The sequence below is a fragment of the Rhamphochromis sp. 'chilingali' genome (assembly GCF_963969265.1).
Source record: "Rhamphochromis sp. 'chilingali' genome assembly, chromosome: 2".
NCBI classification, from domain to species: domain Eukaryota; kingdom Metazoa; phylum Chordata; class Actinopteri; order Cichliformes; family Cichlidae; genus Rhamphochromis; species Rhamphochromis sp. 'chilingali'.
In genome coordinates this window covers 54,772,314-54,794,509 of record NC_137930.1, presented here as the reverse complement: position 1 = coordinate 54,794,509, position 22,196 = coordinate 54,772,314, and the positions used below count along the sequence as shown (strand labels likewise).

At 41.2% G+C, this 22,196-nt stretch overlaps 2 protein-coding genes across 2 annotated transcripts; one reads left to right on the top strand and one right to left on the bottom strand.

Annotated features, from left to right (window-relative positions):
• Positions 1-19: 19 nt before the first annotated feature.
• Positions 20-2,080, bottom strand: duox2 (dual oxidase 2; the record flags this gene model as incomplete). The annotated part of the gene is made up of 7 exons (XM_080874865.1): positions 20-196; positions 469-659; positions 752-966; positions 1,071-1,275; positions 1,440-1,574; positions 1,665-1,722; positions 1,934-2,080. The coding sequence occupies 7 exons, from the start codon at positions 2,078-2,080 to the stop codon at positions 185-187; spliced, it is 963 nt and encodes a 320-aa protein (XP_080730991.1). The 3' UTR covers positions 20-184.
• Positions 2,081-2,759: 679 nt separating this feature from the next.
• duox (dual oxidase) lies at positions 2,760-18,594 on the top strand (the record flags this gene model as incomplete). The annotated part of the gene is made up of 34 exons (XM_080874849.1): positions 2,760-2,816; positions 3,113-3,233; positions 3,323-3,406; positions 3,490-3,654; positions 4,365-4,552; positions 4,694-4,889; positions 6,806-6,972; positions 7,323-7,386; positions 7,757-7,853; positions 8,069-8,159; positions 9,269-9,371; positions 9,448-9,620; positions 9,702-9,877; positions 10,002-10,120; positions 10,215-10,352; positions 10,438-10,551; positions 10,890-11,092; positions 11,317-11,502; positions 11,740-11,965; positions 13,145-13,238; positions 13,324-13,499; positions 13,579-13,648; positions 13,783-13,824; positions 14,805-14,983; positions 15,081-15,311; positions 15,401-15,500; positions 15,581-15,630; positions 15,721-15,848; positions 15,932-16,085; positions 16,237-16,469; positions 16,551-16,709; positions 16,785-16,940; positions 18,259-18,387; positions 18,472-18,594. The coding sequence occupies exons 2-34, from the start codon at positions 3,167-3,169 to the stop codon at positions 18,592-18,594; spliced, it is 4,581 nt and encodes a 1,526-aa protein (XP_080730975.1). The 5' UTR covers positions 2,760-2,816; positions 3,113-3,166.
• Between the last annotated feature and the right edge of the window lie 3,602 nt (positions 18,595-22,196).

The window sequence follows — 22,196 nt, the reverse complement described above, 5'->3', positions numbered from 1 at the left end:
ACATGAGAGTGACCTTTACAAATGTGACTATTTACAGTGGACTCAATTTTAAGACATTATTATTTACAGGCTCACACAGATAACTAACACATGTGAAAGTCGAGACTTTAACTGTAACACATTCAACAAAAATTATTTTCAAGTATGAACAAAGAAATCTCCCTGAGAGGGAATCTGCACAGCTTCATAAATGTTCCTGTAACACAGAAAGAAAACGATCAAAGTTAGCTGAACGACATCTTTATCATGGATATAAAGGTGACTATGGCGGCCGTATAAACTAACTATGGGAATGCCTTATTAATACACTGTTCGGTCTTGTCCCACAGTAGAATTGACTTATATTAAAGATAAGAACTGTTGCTGCTTTAAACAAATGATTGAGATATTAACAGGCAGCAGAAAGATAATTTGTTGATTACTAATATTCTCAAAAACTGTACGAACCACCCTCATGAATGTACTTACTTCTGTAACTTTTAAATTCACTGGTGAAATTGTCACTCCATCGAGGAAAAATGAATTCAGGTAGCCCTCACTGTATGAATCATCCTCGTCTTCACAGCCGTCGACACCGACACTGAAAGCCTCTTTCATCTTCTCAGGGACCAAAAAGTCAAGCAGCACCACAAGAAGCCCAATGAGGGTGCACAGGATGCCTGAAAATCACCTGAGTTAGTAACAGTCGGGCTTGGAATGATAAATTCAAGTGCAAAACATGCAAAATCTATGTGCAAATTCACGTGTTTACCTGTAGCCAGGGCCAGCCAAAACGAATGGCTGTATTCTGTTTCAAAGGAGTCAGTTCCTATGTAGAAAACACACTGAGGCACATTCATGATGGTGGTGAAGGAGATCATGGAGAAGAAGATGAATGCAGCAGTGGCAACCACCATGTACCCAGCGTACCGGATTACTGGCATGGAGAAAAGGATGTTGGCGAGCATCCAGCAGCAAAATGCTGTCCTGTGGAGCAATTATTGCACAGGGATTGGAATTTCTACATCGCCCGAAAATTAGAGCGCACGGTATTATTTGACAAAATCAAGATATGAGTTATTAACAATCACCAGAGTGTTGCAGACGCGTATCGTCCAGAGTATCTGTACTGAAAGATGAGACCGCACGGGCTGCTCGGGGTGAATTTTTCAGCGATATACAGAATGGGGTTGGGTAAACCTTTCTCCAGAGCTTCTTCATATTCTTCAATAGTGTCATGCCAGGTGAACATCTCATTGTAGTCAATGGTCTCATTAAACTGTACGACAGGATTCCCTGAGTGAGATCAAACAGATGTAAATACTACTAAGCAACACAGATAAAAAAGGAACTTTTCTGACGTGTATATGCAGAAGATGTTGTTGTAGCACCGACTCCTTTCACAATAAAAACTGCAGGAATATTTAACGAGACGTCACAGGTTGCTTACTGTGACTCACCTTTCAGCGTAACGTTAATGCCATACAGTCCGACATGCAAGCCAATCTCCGCGTTAACCACCGCGTTGCTGAAAGACTTATAGGTGGCTTTCGTGGTCATTCTGGCCTCGGCCCAGTCGTTAGTGAAGTTGAGTGCTGCAGGGAAAAAATTAACTTGAAAGTCTAGAAAACAAAGGTGGCAGGAAGAATGAAATCTTTGAAAAACAATACGAATGCAAAACTCACCCACTATCACGGCACCAATGAACAAGCTGGTAACTATTCTAAATGTCCAGAAGAGCCGCTGAGAGGAAGAGACAGACAAATTATTTCAGGTGACTAAAATGGAAAAAAAAGGTGAGGAAACTGAAATGACAGCATTACAACTGCTATTATTTTTGCACTTTTCAGCAACCACTGTTGGAGGCGCAGAAAGAGAGAGAACAATAGTGAGGTTTCGTCACTCATTTGCAGTGAGTAATAGTTTTTCTTTTTTTGGACTTGGTTGCACTCACCGACTTCCCTCGTATCCCGGGTAGAATGAGAAGAAGACTGACCGCTAACACAAGGAAGACCAGAATAATGGTGAGCAAGCGGCTGCTGAAGATAAACGGAGTCCTTTGTACAGTGTAGAATGGGTAAATGTCATCGTAGAAAGTCATCTTAGCTTCTGCTCTTACAGACACAACTGAGACTAGACAGCATAACAGAGAAGACAGTGTTAGTGACAGAGTTCTCAGTTTCCCCACCCAGATGCAGAGATAGACACTCTTGTTACTCACAGCTGATAAGGTGCTTTACATTACTACGACTATGTAACATGGCATGATTAAACATAAACATGGCCGCCTTATTAACTCCTCTGGCACTGTGTGCCTTCGCTGCAAAGAAATAAATGCATGTGTTTAACAGACAAACACATGCAATCCTACATCCATTCAGCCACCTCTGCCACTGTAATGTAAATCATTGCTCTTCTCTTTTCTCCATCCTGATTTTAGTGTGTTCAGTCACACCTTAAATAATCATGATAATAATAATGACAAAAACTCAATGAACCTATTGTATAGAAATATCTTAGAGATAGAGATATCTTACCTTAAAGTTAAGTCAGTGATCACTGAAGGAGAAGGAAGTTAAGTGTGAAGGTTGAAGAAGCATAGGCTTCTTTTATACCAGCAGGGCCCCCCCTCGTTTCACCAGGGAGGAGGATGCATTAACTGGAATACTGTGGAAAAGAGGTGTGATCCAGGAATGATGGCCATTCCCATTTGGGAAATAGGTCACATTGAGTTTGTGATAAGCTGTGCAGAACATTTAAGCTTTAGTATTGCACCATCCCTCCGCAGCACCTGTGCTACTGAACTATTCTGCGCAACACTTCAACCTCTGCAGTAGGTGAGAATCAACTACTTCCTCATCTTCAGTCAGATACTAAGAGATAAAAGGCACATGATATTTTCTTTGGACTAGAGTTAAATAGACATAAAATACACGTTAAATGGTACTGTCGCGATGAAGCGGTGCAGTTTAGGTTTTTGTCAAGTTTTGCTGTTTGTTTGAAAAACTAGAGCGCAGTCGAGTTAAACTTGTAGGAATTTTCTTCTTTCTGTTAAAGCAGCCTTGTTTAATTACATGTTAATCAGGATATAAAAGGAAATACAAGTTACCTTCACTCCGTCTTCACTTCTCAGTACTCAACTACTCCTCTTGGCCGAATCCTGCGCTGAGGAGCACCTCTCGCATCAATGGATTTGCGTAAATGGGTTTGGAGTGTGTGTGCTGCGTTTGGCTTGGTGCTCACTGTTAGTGAACGTAAGTAGAAAGGAAAGACCGTGTTTTCAGACTCTTTTAACTTTATTAATGTAAAATAAATTCCAATTTGCTCGACATGTACCGAACAGGTTCGCACTGTGAGATAACCTGGGAGGTTCCTCGCTTTGACGGCTGGTACAACAGTCTGGGATATCCCCGACGCGGAGCTGTCGGTAAGTCAAGGAGTTGCTCAAGTGTGCAGCCGCGGTGAACTCTGCAAACTCTACATCACCGCGCTGTGCTTGTGCTCGCGCAGGTACTCATCTGATGCGCCTCGTGCCCGCGCATTACCCGGACGGAGTCTACCATCCTGTCCAGGAGCCGCTGCTTCCAAACCCCCGCAGACTGAGTAGGCTGCTGGCGGAGGGGCCCTCGGGTCTCCCCTCCACACGCAACCAGACCGTGCTCTCGCTTTTCTTTGGTAAATATAAAGCTATATAAATAATGTAAAATAAAATGGTTCGCTGAGCAAAAGAAGGATACAAAGCACAGATATTACTGACACTGAAACATGGCACGCCTAGAATCCTGACTGGAAATTTACTTGTGCACCTTCAAGGGGGAAACTTTTTAAAAACGTAATTTAGGGCAAATACAGCAAACCTTTCACACATTATGAAGGTCGGATTTGATTGGTGTTTCAGTGTGTGTAGTTTTACGTCTTGTTGACTCTGAAATTAATGTTAATTTAGATCATCCTTCAAAATAAGAGTTCGGAGGCGTTACCAAGATGTCTGCTGAGATAGTGGTGTGCGATACTTCAATTTCGGGTTGGGAAATTGATAACAATTAAATGCATGGCTAGTGTCGCCTATACCAATAACAATACCGATACTTTTAACCGATAAAGGCAACTTATCTAGGGGAGAGGAGTGTGACATGATTCACCGGATGAATCATCATAAATCATCATAAATGTGCAAATTCTGGACACATTTTAATGACCACTGAATCACTGTGAACTTTCCACAGTACTTAGTTAACACAACAAAAAACGCTTTCAGCTTTTCCCTTATTGGACACGTTTAATAAGTTTTACTGTCATCTGAGCGCCTGGTTCACTCTGACAACTGCTAATATATGTAGTACAGTATAAAGCAGGTAAAAGGAAGTTATTTTCCATTTTTTCAGGTTATCATGTTACATTTGAAATTTTTGACTCAAGAACTCCTGGTTGCCCACCTGAGTTCATGCACATCCCAGTCCCAAAAGGTGACCCTGTCTTTGACCCGACCGCCTCCGGGAAAGTCCTCCTGCTCTTCCAAAGAGGACCGTGGGACAAAGAGTCAGGACAAAGTCCCAGTAACCCTCGCATACAGGTACCAATTCTTTCTTGACCATTGTGTTAAGATAGAATTGTGTTGCGTCTAAGGTCTTCAGCGTAAATGTGTCTCTGTGCAAACAGCTGTATGGGCAGTTTTTTCCTGATTTATATGTGACATGCACACTATACAATACAGGTGAACTTGGTGACCGCCTGGATAGATGGTAGCTCCATTTATGGCCCCTCCACTTCCTTGTCCGACTCCCGGAGAAGCTTCTCTGGAGGCCTCCTCACTTCAGGCTCTGAGTGGAACATGCCCAAGAAAGGAGGACGCCAGATGTGGAGCGCTGCTGATCCCTCTACGAGAGAAGCTGTAGCAGAAGGCCTTTATGGTGAAAAAACAAAGTTTTGATAGTGTCAAACACTAATTTCCCATCCGACAAGATCACTAAATATAAATAATATAAAAAAGGAACAAAATTAACCCTCATATGTAATTATAATACTTACATGTAGGAGGACATATAGCATGTAGGGAATAGCTTTTTTAAAACATAATTATTTTCTATAAATGGAGTCTGGGAAGCCCACACAAATAGTATTATTTTACATTTTTTAAATCTTAATTTTGTTTGCAAGAGATGACATTTAGTGTGCCAAAACTTAACAATGCAGTTGCCTATTATCTGAATATTTTCTTCTCCTTAAAAAAAAGTAAGAGGAAGTCATTATATATCGAGACTGATACTGAGGTTTTTCCACATACACTATATGGAAAATATTGGGCCACACCTCTTAAATTCAGGTGTTTTTATTCAATTCAATTCAGTTTTATTTATATAGTGCCATATCACAACAGCAGTCATCTCATGGTGCTTTATATTGTGAGGTAAAGACCCTAGAATGATAGAGAGAAAATCCCAATACTCAAATGACCCACTTTAAAAACGCACTTGGTGACAGTGGGAAGGAAAAACTCCCTTTTAACAGGAAGAAACCACCAGCAGAAACAGGCTCAGGGAAGGGTAGTGATCTGCCACAGCCAGTTGGGGTTAGAGCAGGGATGGGCAATCTCAGTCCACGAGTGCCGGTGTCCCTGCAGGTTTTAGATGTGTCCTCGAACCAACACAGCTGATTTAAATGGCTAAATTAGCTCCTCAACATGTCCTGAAGTTCTCCAGAGGCCTGGTAACGAACTAATCATGTGATTCAGGTGTGTTGACCCAGGGTGAGATCTAAAACCTGCAGGGACACCGGCCCTCGTGGACTGAGATTGCCCACCCCTGCGTTAGAGGGAGACAGGATGACACTGTTATCACCACAGGTGTATAAAATCAAGCACCAGTCATGGAGTCAGCCTTTGTAGACAGTTGTGTAAGATTGGGTCGTTCTGAAGAGCTCACTGGATTTGAGTGTGATACTATAGCAGGATGTCACCATTGCAACAAATTAGGTTGTGAAATTTCTTCCCTGTAGATCTAAGTTCAAGCATTTAGGAACCATAGCAACACAAAACAGCAGACCATGTAAAGTTACAGAGTTGCCAAGTGAGGCAGATAGTGTGGAAAAGTTGCCAACACTCTGCTGGCTCAATAACTGCAGAAGTCTAAACCTTCTCTGCATGAACATCAGCACAAGAATGGTGAGCTGGGAACTTCATGCCCCTCTAAGTTAAAACTGCAGGTGCCTCAGTACATTTGTCCACACAGTGTATATGTTTTTGTTTTGTAAGCATCACTAAATCATTGTGATTGCACATTATATAAGTCCAAATCACATAACTCTCTTTGTACGCCATGTGGTAATATCCACCCAAACAAGAAAACAAACACCCAAAAAATGTATGCAAATACTTCTTCACCCTCAGTCTGTGTTACAGTCTGCCAGGGTGAGTCAAGGGAGGCCCAGACTGACGTGGGTTATGACTCTGTAGTTGTTTTGTAAATGGCCTGTCACGCCAACCACAGTAAATCCCTTTCTTTATAGCAGAGAAGATGGCATACAGGTGTCATGAAACCAGTGTTTTTGTTGGCTGTCTGGGGAGGATCTTCTCCTTTTGTTGTCACGTCCTTAAAAACAAGTAGCTAAATTATTGTTCTATTAGCGGTCAGAGATCTTGAAAAATCAACACAAAATGAAATGGACACTTGGCTAAAGATGCATGAAATATTAATGATCGTTCGGTTGATTTTTATTTTATAATATTAACTGTAAAGGCAATTTCTGTATATTGTGTTGTGATAATAATGCAAAATGAAATGATGGCAGAGGAGAATTTGCTAGATTTTCTATCTTCTTTTCTGCCCAGAGTTGGGAAATGCCTGGGCTAACGAGAACGTGTTCACAGCAGCAGAGGGGATTATCTGGTTTCGGTACCACAATCATATCGCCTCCAAACTCCACAACAATCACCCAGAGTGGTCAGACGAGGAGCTGTTTCAAAACGCCAGGAAGACCGTTGTGGCCACATTCCAGGTAGATGGAAAAGTCTCCACGTAATCCTCTCGCTGCACAGATGCTGATTTAATTTGCACTCTTGAGAGAAGAAGGTTGCATCAATGCTAGGTGGTCGTTAAAGGCGAATGCATCATCCCTCACTCATTTGATTAGCACTTCTGCTCCCTGCGCAAGCTGTCATGAACCGCAGTGACCATGTCTTGATGTTTTTAGTTGTTTTTAGAACAATAGATCATTCACCCGCAATTAATTATTTTTAAAATGTAAGCTACTGGATTCATCATCACATCAATCTACTGCGTTATGCCTGGTTCATACACAGTTTAAATATAAAAAACTGATGTTTTTCCTGCCTTGTTTCCACACAGAATATAGCTCTCTATGAATGGCTGCCTGCGTACCTTAATGGCAAAAAGCTTCCTCCCTACCCAGGTAAGAATCAGCCAGAGTGCATGTGCATGTAGAAGCAGGGAAGAACAGGTCATGCACCGGTGACCACAAGCCGTGGTGAGGTGAGCCATCGGTGGTGGAGTTTGACAAAAAGTGTGTGCCGTCAGCAAAGCATTAACCCGAGTCTTCTTCTTGTGCTGAATAAGCAGCCACGGCTGAAGAAAGTTAGAAGATAATGGTCAGATGATCCCATCACCTCAGTCGCTTTTTCACTGTTTCTTCTATTCACTGCGTTTGTTGGCTCACTGCGGTAGAAGTTTGCATGCTTGAGGAGTAATTCTCACTCTGTTGTTGTTGCTGTCACTCTTTTTTTCACTTTGTTTTTATTATGTTCTGACTTACATGTATGCAGGTTACCAGAAGTTTGTTGATCCAGGGATCTCACCTGAGTTTCAGGCTGCTGCCATACGGTTTGGTATCACTATGGCTCCACCTGGTGTTTACATGAGGTAATGATTCTTTATTTCCTGGGACCACTGGGAACAGGGGGAATGGGGAACACACCTCTGAAGTTTAAAGAAACATACCACTGCTTCCCATATTTCCTTTGGAGAGAAATAATAAAAGCTCAGTATCCTGCTGTTAATATTGTTAGACAGCATGTAAAACCCTACATCTAGATGCTGTGAGAATAACTGTGCGTTGTCGCTTTGTTTTCCTACAGAAACAGAACCTGCCATTTTCGGGAAATTATCAACATCGATGGGAGCACATCGCCAGCAATGCGCCTTTGTAACAGCTTTTGGAAACGTCAGGTATGTTTTGTTTAGACTGCTGCATTTTATTAAGTTTGCTATAGTGCACCACACGCTTCACCACCAGCTTTCATTTTGATGTTCTTATTTGTATAAAAGATTTTTAGTGAGAGCAGGATCAAAGTAGTTGTTTATTTTTTTTAGTGGAAACACAGAAAGAGACAAATCCCAAGGATGACTGAAAAGATATTTAATCAGTTCAGTTTTATGTAAATGCTGCCAGTTCACTGTAAGAGTTTTATCAAGGTGATTTGAAAAGATAAATAGTGTACAGTATTAGTGATAGAACCCGAGTAATCAAACAGCGTGAGGAAGCACTTGGTGACAGTGTGGAAGAAGAACTCCATTTTGGCTTTTGCCATTGTAACCTGAATGTGACGTGTGTCCCTCTATCTTAATAAAGTGATTTACACTGCTGGCACCAAGTATAACATCTACAATATCTGAATCTAGGGCTTGTATCAAGAATCTTAGACCTAGAGCTTTCCAGTTTAGAATTATCACAGATTTACTCAGATTCACGCTCACTGATCTACTAGGATTGGGAAGGAGACTGGCAGCAGCAAACTCTGTAGGAGTAAATTAAGACCTCCAACCCACACAACACACAGGACCAAAGATTTATGAAACAGAAAATTTGCTTTATCTAAATGTCTTGTTCAGTTCCATTTGGCTTTTTGTTAAAGTAGGAATACTTTCAAGTAAAATAAACAACTCAAATATACCACAAAAATAATTTAGACAACCGAAATGAATGTGAAAACCAGAAAGAAATGAAATAGTTCAACACCCCAAACAAAAAGGAAAAGAAAGGAAAATGTGTTATCAATTAACTATTTATTGGATGTCAACCTTCAGTTTCTTATGATGTCAGTTTAATCAGTTATCAGTTTATCTTGGTCCAAGAACAAAAACCAACCCAAGCCTCTGAGTTTCACCATGACTGGTTAAAGGGTGATGGAAAGAGGGGAGAGAAAAGAAGAGCATAGAGAGGCATTTTTTTCTGTGTACAGTATTGTGCATGTGACAGAATTTAAAGCATGAACTACTATACTATGCACTTCCCATTCCTAGATTTTAAAATGTTTCTATCATTCATTTTTTCCCAGGAAGTTAATATGAAGAAAAGCCAGGATGTAGATGACCTCCTCATGGGAATGGCCTCCCAGATTGCAGAGAGAGAAGATAATATTGTTGTGGAGGACTTGAGAGGTTTTTAATCTTTCTTAATCACTACCCAATAAACAAATAAATATGCAGCGCTCTGATTTTATTTATACTTTGATAGATTTTATGTACGGACCGTTGAGGTTCACCCGGACAGATCTGGTGGCTATGACCATCCAGCGAGGAAGAGACTTTGGTCTACGGAGTTACACTGAGATTAGAAAGGCTCTGGATTTGCCTCCTGTAAACAAATTTGAGGATATTAATCCTGAGCTCAACCACACCAACCCACAGGTACAAATCTGAAAACCAAACACACAGTAAAGAAAGTTGGGCATTAATTCTGGGAATTAAACGAATGTGTTGTTGCAACAGTTGCTCCGCGACATTGCAGAACTGTATGATGGAGACATCTCAAAGCTGGAGCTCTTCCCTGGAGGACTGCTGGAAACTCTTGATGGGCCGGGTCCTGTTTTCTCCGCTATTGTGCTGGATCAGTTTGAGCGTATAAGAAATGGAGACCGCTTTTGGTTTGAGAACAAGCAGAATGGGTAATTTCAGTTTCCTCATACAGTAGAAAGAGAATATTTTATCCTTTACATTTACAAACTTCTGAACAGAAAACTCACTGCATTTGAGTTAGTCGTCTCAGTGTTTTTTTTCTTGGGGTTCCAGTTTGTTTACGGATAAAGAGATCCAAGCGATCCGCAGTGTGACGTATCGTGACGTCCTTATTGCGGTGACAAGTGCAGAGGCCTCAGATATACAGAATAACGTGTTCTTCTGGAAGGATGGTACAAATAAATTAAGTCTATGATCAAAAAGTTTCAGTTTTATATATAAATATGTCCTTTAAAAATAAAAAAAAGCTCTCTTTGTTGTCATTAGGTGACCCCTGCCCTCAACCCACACAGCTAAATGCATCAATGCTCCATTCTTGCACTAATGCCACAAAACTTGATTACTTTGATGGGAGCAGGGCTGGCTTTGGGATATTTGTTATTGTCATGTTCCTCTTCCCTGTTGGTAAGTATCGTCACGGTCTCGCTGTCTTCTTGCCTGGCAAAAACTCTGATTTGAATGTGAAGCATTTGATTGTTTTCCTTTACAGTGAGTTTTCTGGTGGCCTCTACGGTGGCGTATCTAAGAAAGTATCGCTACAGGAAGTTCCAAAGAAGAAGGAAAGCTGGTGACAGAACAGATGAGCCGGCTGTGGGACTCAGTGGTATGAAATCAAAATAAGATTTAAAAGGAAAAGCTTCAAACGTTATTTATTTGCTGTGTCCATTGTTGGGTTAGATCAATGTCAGTTTATGTCATCAGCTATGATTTATGTCTCATTAAAAAATGAGCCAGTTGTGTGAATATAACTGTAAAAATATGTCATCTAATAATACTAATGAATCTAAGGATATAGTTGACCTTAAACCTACTAGAAACAAGAAAAGCTGGAGATGGTTAAAGAAGTTTTTAGTTTTTCTCTGCTCATGTTCTTTTAGACTCCTCCATATTTTATCCAGAAAGCTATCACAACCTTCATCTCATTCTGCTTATGTTCTCTAGCATACGAGTGGCAGGGTCATAAAAAACAGTTGCAGCCCGTCAGCGTGGAGATCGATGAGAAGCGGAGGCTGCAGGTCTGTGACAGATCTGGAACTGCTCACCGCTGCATCAATCTGCGCAATCAGGACTACCTAGATGTCGTTCTCTCCAACGACTGTCAGCAGAAGGCTCTGCTGCTCAAAGTGCCAAAAGAGTATGACCTGGTGAGTACTGGGATAAGATGGTTTTAAACTATGGATACAGTTGTAATCAGATTACCAAAAACCCAGAAATGCCTCTGCAGCATCTGGTGCAGGCACCAACGTTCTCGCTGACAATGTGATGCCCCCCCTTTTTTTCCACCTCATCTGGTCCTAGATGCATGCATGCATCACTAAAACCCATTGCTTTTATCACCCTCTTCCTTTTTAAATAATGTTTTACACAGGTGCTGTTTTTTGATGAAGAGAGCAAACGTATGGAATTTGTCAGGCAACTGCGCCCAGAGGTGACAGACGTCAGGCCGGAGGTTAGAGTCAGAGAGATGAGGGAGAAGGGACTGCTGAAGGAGGCTTTGACCAGACAGCAGAGGGCTCAGATTGTTGAAACTTTCATTCGCCACGCTTTCTCCAAGGTACAGTCACCTTCTGGATGTTTATGTCATTCTGTCTCCTGTCACCTGTGGCGGCAGCTTTGTGCTTGGCCGCAAAATGTCGTCAATCCTAGTTGAAGGTCAAATTAGACAGACCACAAACCAACAGAACTAATTGTTGGTCTTGATTGTGATCTCACCTGCCATGACATTATGCTGCTGACGTTTGTGATATTAGTAATGACACTATGGTGACATGTAATAACACTTCCCTCACAGGTCTTGGAAATAGAGAAGTGTGACGCCGGAGACATGAGTGGCATATCCCACAAGAAAGCCAGGGAGGTTCTCCAGTGTGAGCTGACGGCGTTGGAGTTTGCTGATGCACTTGGCCTCAAATCCGATTCCTTATTTGTGGACTCCATGTTTACACTAGCTGATAAAGATGGCAATGGATACCTCTCCTTTCAAGAGTTTCTGGATGTTATTGTTATCTTTATGAAAGGTAAAACTAGTGACTTCAAAGTATGCTCTGCCTTTTAGCCACGGCTCTAAAAGTGCATCTGCAATTTAAATTCTTTCAATAGTAATTAAAAAACAAACAAACTCCAAAACAACAAACAAGAATGGGTTTCCAGAATTTAAAAAAATGCTGGAACAGTATTTAAAGCATCATGAAAAACAGTCCAACTTCAAGTAAAAATGAAGAACATCAGTCACACACATGAAAGCAGTTACACTGTAGGTACACTGCTCCAAAAAATAAAGCAGCACATCTCATTTAGGAATGATAGGATGCCACATTGCATAATGATCAACATACAGAGGGCTGAATTCAAGAGATCCTGGGGGATCTCCTTCCAGATTGACCAAGGCATCACTGAGCTCCTGGACAGTTTGAGGTGCAAACTGGTGTCCCAGAAGTGTTCTACTGGATTTAGCTCAGCCAGTTAATGTGTGCACAGGCCAGCAGAGGTGGACCTGCCACTTCTGGTATTCTATGCTAACTGACAATCGGGCTCCACTGCCAGGAAGTGAACACGGGAGCCTGTGAGGATGTTGGGCCCTCAGACCACCCTCATAAAGTCTATATGTGATTGTTTGGACAGGGACGTTCACACCACTGGCCTGCTGGTTGTCATTTTCTTGCTCTGGCAGCGCTCATCCAGCTCCTTTTTGCACAAAGGAGCAGATACTGATCCCGCTGATGGGTTAAGAAACTTCTACGGCCCTGTCCAGCTTTCTGCCCGTTTCCTGGAATCTCCTCCATTGTCTTGAGACTGTGCTGGGTGAAGTAGTAAACTTTCTAGTAATGGCACATATGTCGTCCTGGAGGAGCTGAACTACCTGTGCAACCTCTGTAGGGTTCAGGTATCGCCTTGTGCTACCAGTAGTTACACTGACTATAGCCAAATGCAAAGGTTGTGAATAAAAAGTCCGAAAACAACCACCTAAATCATTCCTTTTTTGGGGGTTGTTTCGTTGCTGCCTCTCTGGTGCACCTGTTAACTCCAAAGAAACTGAAACTGATTAACAAGCCCCTCTGCTACTTAACTGACCAGATCAATATCCCAGAAGTTTAACTGACCTGATGCTGTACTTTGAAAAGACTTCCTTTAAATTTTTTTGTTTTGATTGATAGACATTTAAATTCTGATGTCTGATGATATGTGTATGTGTTCAGGGTCTCCAGAGGAAAAGTCCAAACTCATGTTTTCTATGAACGACATTGGCGAAACTGGTTTCTTATCAAAAGAAGAATTTGCCAGGATGCTCAGGTTTGGTCTTTCCCTTTTTTTACGAGTGCACCACATTTATTCTGTGTGTTTTATTTGTCATTTTCAACCTTTTGATGAATTGCAGGTCTTTCATAGAAATCTCCAACGGTGCTCTTTCAAAGAGTCAGGCAGAGGACGGCATCAAGGCCATGATGCAGGCCGCGGGCTTTGATGACAAGGAGAAAATCTCGTGGGAGGACTTTCATTTTCTGCTGCGGGATCACGAGAAGGAGCTGCAGTTTGCTCAGCTCAATGTCAAAGGTTGGAGAAAGTTTTGTTTAAGAGCATCCTCATTTTTCTGACCTTGTCTGATGCAGTTGTGTGTCTGGCATGTGCACAGGGATGGAGAAACAGGGGAAGAAGAAGCTGAGTCGAGACCAGAGAGTGTCCTTCATTTGTCCGGCAAACAGGTGAGAAAACTGGATGCCATAACTCATTCACATCAAAAATGTTTGCAATACTTAAGACAAAAATCCAGGATTATTTCTTTCTTTTATCCAGCTTGTATTTCTATGATGTTCAATATTGTTTTGCTTTTTTTCAGCAGTCACAAGACAGACGGACCAGAGATACGCAAACGGAAAAGGTATGGTTTCTTTAAGTTCTTTAAAGAATGAAAATTATGAATACCGAGAAAGACAAAAGTCTACCACAGCTTTAAATAAAACCATACTTGGTGTGTGAAGTGTATTTACAAGACAACCTAAATGCAAAACCAAAGGTGAGCCTTAATTAGGCTGATGAAGTTCAACAATCAAAGTAAACAAGTAGAAAACAAACTAAAGGAAAATGGGGCAAAACTTAAAAAAAGGCGTAAGCCTAAGTTGCAGAAGATGCTGTGAGTGACAAAGACAAGGCCCAATCACATTGAAGGACTGATGGACACACAGAATAAGTACACACAGACAAAGACGGGAAGTGAAAACAAAAGAAGGCACACAAGAAAAGTAGTCTTCAAAGTAAGACGTGAAAAATTTTAAAGAGAGACATCGGCTGCTTGTCACTATGCTAACAAGTCTCCTGGCTTCCTTCACTTGGATCCTTTCCTTGCATTTCAACTCCACTCAGCAAGCATGTGAAAGAAAGAAAGAAAGAAAGAAAGAAAGAAAGAAAGAAAGAAAGAAAGAAAGAAAGAAAGAAAGAAAGAAAGAAAGTGAGGAAGGGACAGCCCGAGCTGCCAGTTGAATCCTTGCTTGTGTAGTGTTAGTCTTATACATCACTGAGGTGTGCCCTGCTGCACACCTGAATCACCTTTCAAATCCACAAGTAAACACAATGCCTGACAATGTAACTGTGTGTTGGTTGTAAAAATATAAAAACAAATTGGTGCTTTTTATGATGCTGCAACACTTTGAAGTTAGATTAACCCACCTACTTAAGTGTGCTAGATTAATGACACACATTCTAGGTGGGGCAGCAGTTAGCAGTGTTGCCTCACAGCAGGAAACGTTCCACCAGCTGGGTGGGACCTTTTTCTGTGGTGTTTGCATGTTTTCTGTTTTCTTTTTGCATCTGTTTTAACACTTAGATTGGGAAACAAAATGTAACAGGTTCAACTGTTTTCAGGTTAAACGTCCATACTCCAAATGTCTATGTGAAGCCAAAGCGCGAGAAGTACATAAAGAACCCGGTCCAGCAGAAAATCCAGCAGTTCAAACGTTTCGTTGAGAATTATCGGCGTCACATTGTGTGCTTCATCATCGTGTACGGCATCACAGCTGGTGTTGCACTTGAAAGATGTTACTGTGAGTGGAAATCTTCCTTGTGTGTCCCCACTGCATCACAGCCCCGTAGCATGTTCATTTCCCCCCCATCTAATCTGAATACAATTACTGTGCGCAGACTATGGCTTGCAGTCTGTATCTACAGGTGTCCCCGAGACATCCATGGTGGGTATCATCGTGTCCCGTGGTTCAGCCGCTGCCATCTCCTTTCTGTTTCCTTACATGCTTCTCACCGTGTGTCGCAACCTCATCACGCTCTGCCGAGAGACCTTCCTGAATCGATACATCCCCTTTGACGCTGCCATTGACTTTCATCGCTTTATGGCCATGAGTGCCATCATCCTCTCAAGTCGGTATTTATGGGAAGGATGGTCACGATTTGATGTTTGGTGATATAAATATTCATGTGGTGCTCACTGTTTTCTGTTTTCATTACAGTTGTTCACAGTTTGGGCCACGTGGTCAACATCTACGTCTTCTCCGTCAGCGACCTTAACATCCTATCTTGTCTCTTCCCAAAAGTCGTATCAAACAACGGGTAAGACTTCAAACGAAACCTTAGATGTTGCAGATTTTGGAATTTTATCCCAGTTTATGTTTGGCGTGTTTTCCTTTTAGGTCTGAACTTCCTCCCAAGTGGTACTGGTGGTTCTTTCAAACTGTTCCAGGTATGCTATGAAATAGTTGATTACAGACATGCTGCAGTATTACTTTTTTAATAATTAATTTGCTTGCTCTGCATTTTTCTTTTCTTATAGGAATGACTGGGGTCTTGCTTCTCTTTGCGTTCGCATTCATGTACGTTTTTGCCTCACACTATTTCCGTCGCATCAGTTTTCGTGCATTTTGGATCACCCATTACCTCTATGTTGCCGTGTACATTCTTGTAAGTACTATTTGGGTTTAAAGCGCACAACTGAGGCAGTTTTGAACAGCGGTGTGATACCAGCTTTGGTTTTGTCCTGACAGACAGTTATTCATGGCAGTTTCGCTCTGCTTCAAGAGCCTCGTTTCCACATCTACCTCATCCCACCTGGCCTGCTCTTCCTCCTGGACAAACTAATCAGCCTGAGTAGGAAGAAGGTGGAGATCCCGGTTATCAGAGCTGAGCTGCTGCCATCAGGTGACCCTTTCGGGAGATTAAACATGGCTTTTCTCTATTAAATGGCTCATTGTTCTGTCTCGACCTGATTTCAATCTCTGCTAATGAAAATGTTGCATTGTCTTCACTGAAATCATGCAATGTGTTTGTGCATGACTTATCCTACCTGCAGGTGTGACACATCTGGAATTCAAGCGGCCACAGGGCTTTGTTTACCGTTCGGGCCAGTGGGTTCGCATAGCATGTCTGATGTTGGGCACGGATGAGTACCACCCATTCACTCTCACATCAGCTCCTCACGAAGAGACGTTGAGCCTGCACATCCGAGCTGTGGGGCCGTGGACCAGCCAGCTCAGAGAGCTCTACACCGAGGAAAACCTGCTGGAGCTTGGAGCTTTTCCAAAGGTAGGTTGTTTTTGCATGTGGTTTCATCTGAATCTCAGTTATTTTCATGGCACTGGTATTCATCTTTCACTTCACCCTAAGCTGTACTTGGATGGACCTTTTGGCGAGGGCCATCAGGAGTGGATTGACTTTGAGGTGTCTGTTCTGGTGGGAGGAGGGATTGGAGTCACCCCGTTCACTTCAATTCTCAAAGACCTGGTGTTCAAGTCCTCTGTCAAGTCCAAGGTTTTGTGCAAAAAAGTGAGTCCTGAATGAAACAACCAGAAACACATTTTATCTTGAAATTCTCCTCCTAACAGTCCTGTACTTTTTCAGGTTTACTTCATCTGGGTGACACGGACACAGCGTCAGTTTGAGTGGGTGTCAGACATCATCAGGGAGGTGGAAGAAATGGACACTCAGGATCTGGTGTCGGTCCACACTTATATCACTCAGGTGGCTGAAAAGTTCGACCTCCGCACGACCATGCTGGTAAGATCTGCAGTCACCATTTCAAAGTATCACATGAAATAGAGAGTGTAGTGAAATGTATTTAAACCTTTATCAAACAATTAAATCAATATTTGTATTAAAGGGATTGTTTAGGACAGTGGTGTTCAAATCTAGGCCTCGAGGGCCGGTGTCCTGCAGGTTTTAGATGTGTCCTTGATCCATCGCAGCTGATTTAAATGGCTAAATGACCTCCTCAACATGTCTTGAAGTTCTCCAGAGGCCTGTTAATGAACTAATCATTTGATTCAGGTGTGTTGACCCAGGGTGAGATCTAAAACCTGCAGGACACCGGCCCTCGAGGCCTGGAGTTGGCCAAACCTGGTTTAGGATACCAAATGCCTTGATGAGAGTTAGATGACAAGATTCATGTCACTCGCCTTCTAACAAGGAAGCTAACCTGTGCAAAACATCTGTAAAGCTGGCTATTAAACACATTACATCTTATTTGTCTAATTTTGATAAAACCTTTACTGATTTCTTAGCAGAATCGCTTTCATGGGCACGATTAGAATTTGCTTTGTTCCTATTGAACAGTCAGAGCAAGTGCTCCTTTGAAACCACTTTTTACAGGTCGAACAAATAGAATAGAGCACATGACTGAGTTTCACGGGCTGTTTTCCCTGGTTTCCAGACTTTTAGCTGAAGTTTTGAGTCATCCATTAATTAGAAAGCTCCTCCATTTAGCATGTCAAAAAGTGTCCTTAGGCAATATACCGGTGCCCTCGGTGCATCTCTTAGAGTGTGAAAAATGATATTATGCATAGAGTATAGATCTGTTTGAATCCCACTCGTAGTACAAAAGTATGCAAATTTATTGTAATTACCCAAACCGCTATCAATCTTCCCATGTGAGGAAAGTTAATAAGTGGGCTAACATTAAACAACCAGAGACTTGGTGTTTTAATGGTCACGGGTCACAAAACTAGAGAACCAAAGAAAACAAGATTAACAGCCAAACAGAAACATAAAGGGAGTAGTATCCCTGAACCTGGTGTGTGTTTCTGTAAACATGTAAGACTGACATCTTGCTTAGTTTTCAGAGTTTGGTGAGTGTCTTAAACAGCAGGATACTACAGGACCGCTGCAATCAGTGTAGAAAACAAAAACAACAAGCTACAATGAACCTGTAATTGAAAGCTCCACTAGAATGAGACACAGGAAGGCTGCTGAGACTGAATCCCAGCTGCCCTGAAATGCAGTCTAACGACACTTTTGAAGCAAATGAAGTGATAACTCTTGTCAGGATTCACATGAGTACTGTACTCACTAATGAATTTCCCCATCTTTGTGTGTGCAGTACGTGTGTGAGCGCCATTTTCAAAAAGTGTGGAACCGCAGCCTCTTCACCGGCCTCAGGTCCGTCACCCACTTTGGCCGCCCACCCTTCGTCTCCTTTTTTAGCTCCCTGCAGGAGGTTCATCCAGAGGTCAGGCCTTCATCCGTCCTTATTTACCCGACGGAGGACATGAGTGGATTATTCTAACGTCTGAATTTGTATCATTTTCTTTAGGTGGGTAAAATTGGAGTGTTCAGCTGTGGTCCTCCAGGACTGACCAAAAATGTGGAGAAAGCTTGCCAGCAGATGAACAAGAGGGATCAGGCCCATTTCATACATCACTATGAAAACTTCTAACTTATTTACAGAAAGAACAAAACTAGCCATGTTTATGTGTTAAGAATAGAGAGTGGTAGAGCCATTTTGGTAGACTCTAGTTTTTATTTTAATTACTTGAATTACTTGAAGGATACAACCTGATACATTTTAATCCAATCATAAACATCATTGTAGAATCAATAAGGGTATATCTTGTGAGAAATAATGTACCTATAATTTGTCAAATCATTTTTATTCATTGTGAATCTTGTGAGTGTTTTTATCTGAAGTGTACGGCCGGTTTATATTGTTGATTTCTTGCTTTATTGTATCTGTATAACTTTGAGAAATAAACAAACATTTTACATTAAAAATCTGGAGGGTTTTGTGCTGCTTTTGGCTCCTTCTGCAAGCTTTTGGACTAAACATTCATTTCAATAACCAAAACTCCTAAAATGGATTTGCTGGTTGAGCGGTAAGCCAAACAAGCCTCACTGCACTAAACAGTGGATTGCATTTATTTATTGCTTATAAAACACACTTAAGATCAGATGGGTGGATGCACGGGTATCATAAATTTCTAGTTTAACTTTAAGCACGAGATACAAGCTGACGTGAACACAGAAACACTTAAATGCATTTTGCACTGGTAAATGTTTTACTTGGCTGGCACAGGTGGTAGGAAAACACAGAGGATTTACTGTAACTGTGTGTGTTGTTTAGCTAAACCTCTCTGCTGGTGCATAACAGTCAAGAATATTTCACCAAGGCTCTGAAGCATGACTGGGTCTAATGATTGCTGTTCTTCACCTTGCACACAGTTTCACAAATTGAAACTATTGTCCAGCTTGATGCATCTGATCTGACAGACACTGAGAAGCTTCACTGGAGCAGCTGAGGTGAAAGGCCTTAAGAGTTTCTGAGCAGCACTAATGAGGAAGACATGGTCTTTGAAGTAATATGGATTTTGTGCCTCTGGGTCAATTTTATTTCAAAGCAGTTCATAACAACAGTTGTCCTGAGGTGCTTTTTGTTTTAAGGTAAAGACTGTAATTTTAGGGGGACAACCCCAACTGTCAGACCATTTACCATTTGGCAGAGCTGAGAAGGAAGAACTCATTTTTTAAATGTTTATTTATAACATTTAGAAAGAACTCCTTTTTAACAGGAGAAAACTTCCAGGAGAAGCAGGCTCAGGGTTATTCAAATACACCAGTTGGTGGGTTAGTCTCAAGAAAGAAAAGGAGAGCAGAGAGACAAAAGTTAGTGACACACAAAAGTGGCACATAACCACACAGGGAGTCAAGAGAGGGCATCAGAGAGAAAATGCTCAGTGCATTGTTGGGAAATTAGTGCAACAGCCTGAGACTACTGCAGCACGCCTAAGGCAAGGTTCAGGGTCACTGGATCCTGGAACTGTAAGGTTTAACAAAAAAAAAGAAAATTTAAACTCTAATCCTTAAAATAGAGATAGTGTTCGTGTCCTGAGCCCAGAGTGGAAGCTGATTGCATAGTAGAGTCAACTAAAAAATCATCCTCCCAGTCTCTAAGAAGCACAAGTAAGCCACAGTGAAGGTAATCTAAGAGCAAAGATTAGGATTATATGGCCCTTCACAGGCCTGACAAGGATTTCATAAACATCTTTACGGAGACTGTGGATGACTACAACACTGCGGGTCAACTGATTTCAAAAGGTTCAGAGTTTTATTGTGACACTTACTAATCTTATGTTGCCATATTTAGAGTACTGTGTGGCAGTCTGGGGTAATACATACGAAACTTTACTTCAACTCTCACGTAAACTTTAGGGAAAAAAAGCAATCGGGATCATGTATCAAGCCAGAATTTAGAAACCACACTAACATTTTGTTTTCAAAGTCAAAAACCTTGAAGTTCATGAAACTCATGAAATAAATTAAAAATTAAATTAAAGAAAGAAGAAAAGAAAATTAAATTTAATGCTGATATAATTGACCATTTTATATGTGAGTATATTGGTTTATTTCATTTTATATGTCCGAAATAGTTGTCATCATCATTCTCATCGTCTCGTCTCTGACATCTGCTCTCCGTCCTATAACACTTAAAAAGACTAAAATTAGCAAATGAATAGAATCTAAACTAAAACTAAACATTTTCAAACCCTGAAACCTGCACTGGAGACTAATGGAAATGAAACTGAGATTGAAACTAAACGTCAAAATAAAATAAAATAAAAGTTCACACTGATTTGAAAATGCAAAAGCTACAATAACTCGGTCACTGGCTTCCTTGGGAGATAAAAGGTTATCTAAAGAAATCATTTGGAAGTTTATTGCGCCAATCAGGAGACAAGGAAGCAAAGTTACATTGCTGGGAAACTGTTTGCAAGACGCAGTATATAAATTCTTACTTGGAAACACCTGTAGAGACTATATGAGAAGCAAGAGGTGAACATTTCCTTGTTTTTATAATGTGTAAAGATCACATGAGTCATTACTCATTGTCACAAAGAGCGTCTCACGCTATTAGAATTATTCTGTAGAACAAAGGTGACACAGGAGGTCATTCTGCTGTTTACTCCTTCATATCAGCACCTATCAGCATCTTTAATGCAGTGGCTCAATTTTCCTACTGCTGACTATAATGTAATTTATTTGAGTTACTCTGATACGTTTCCCTGTTCTCTGAAATACTTACAGTAATAAATACAGTAAGCATGGTTACAACTGTTATACTCGAAGACCGCTGGCTTACAGTACAACTTCCACAAACGTCCCAAGGATGTGCCATACCCTTAATTTATCATCATGCCTTTGTCACCTACATTCACTCATTTTAAAATTTCAAAATTTAGTGTTACGGCGGGGTGCGCCGGAGTGTTTAGATTTCAGGACCCAGATGCAGAGAGAGAGGTGTTACAGGAGACGTGACGGGGCTTTAACAAAAGGCGAGCTTTATTTAGCTGGTTGCAGGCAAAACGTGAAACTAAGAAAGCAAAGAAGACTGAACACTGTGCAACTAAAGACTATGAAACTCAGTGAAAAAACTATGAAGAAACCATGAACACTGAGTAACTATGAACACAGTGAAAACAAAACCCATGACTGAGAGATAACAGACGACTTGAACGTGAACACAGGAAGCCTGAGGACATAAATACACACATGAGGTGATCAGGGGAAGTGGAGACACAAGAGGACATGGCTGACTAGAATTAAACATAATGACAGCACAGGGGAGATTTAATCTAACCACATGAACACAGAACACACACAACCTTTTTCAAAATAAAACAGGAAACATAACGAGACACAGACATGACTGGAACTTGACAAACAAAGAAAACTTGGACATGAAACATGACAGATAAACACACGTAGACTTAACATGACAGGCTGATACGGAAGACTTAACACAGGGATGAGACAAATGGGGAGCTTGATAAATCATGAACTAGAACTGTAACCTAGGCATGACAGAATGTAAGTAGATAAACTGAAATGAAACTAAACTCAAACGAATAACAAAAAAATCAACAACCTCATAACACTGGGTCACACGACCCAGGACCATGACATTTAGGACTGGGGAGAGTATCAAAATGACATGTCTCAGCAGCAATGTAACTTTTAAAACCTTTCAAACATATACTTCTCCCA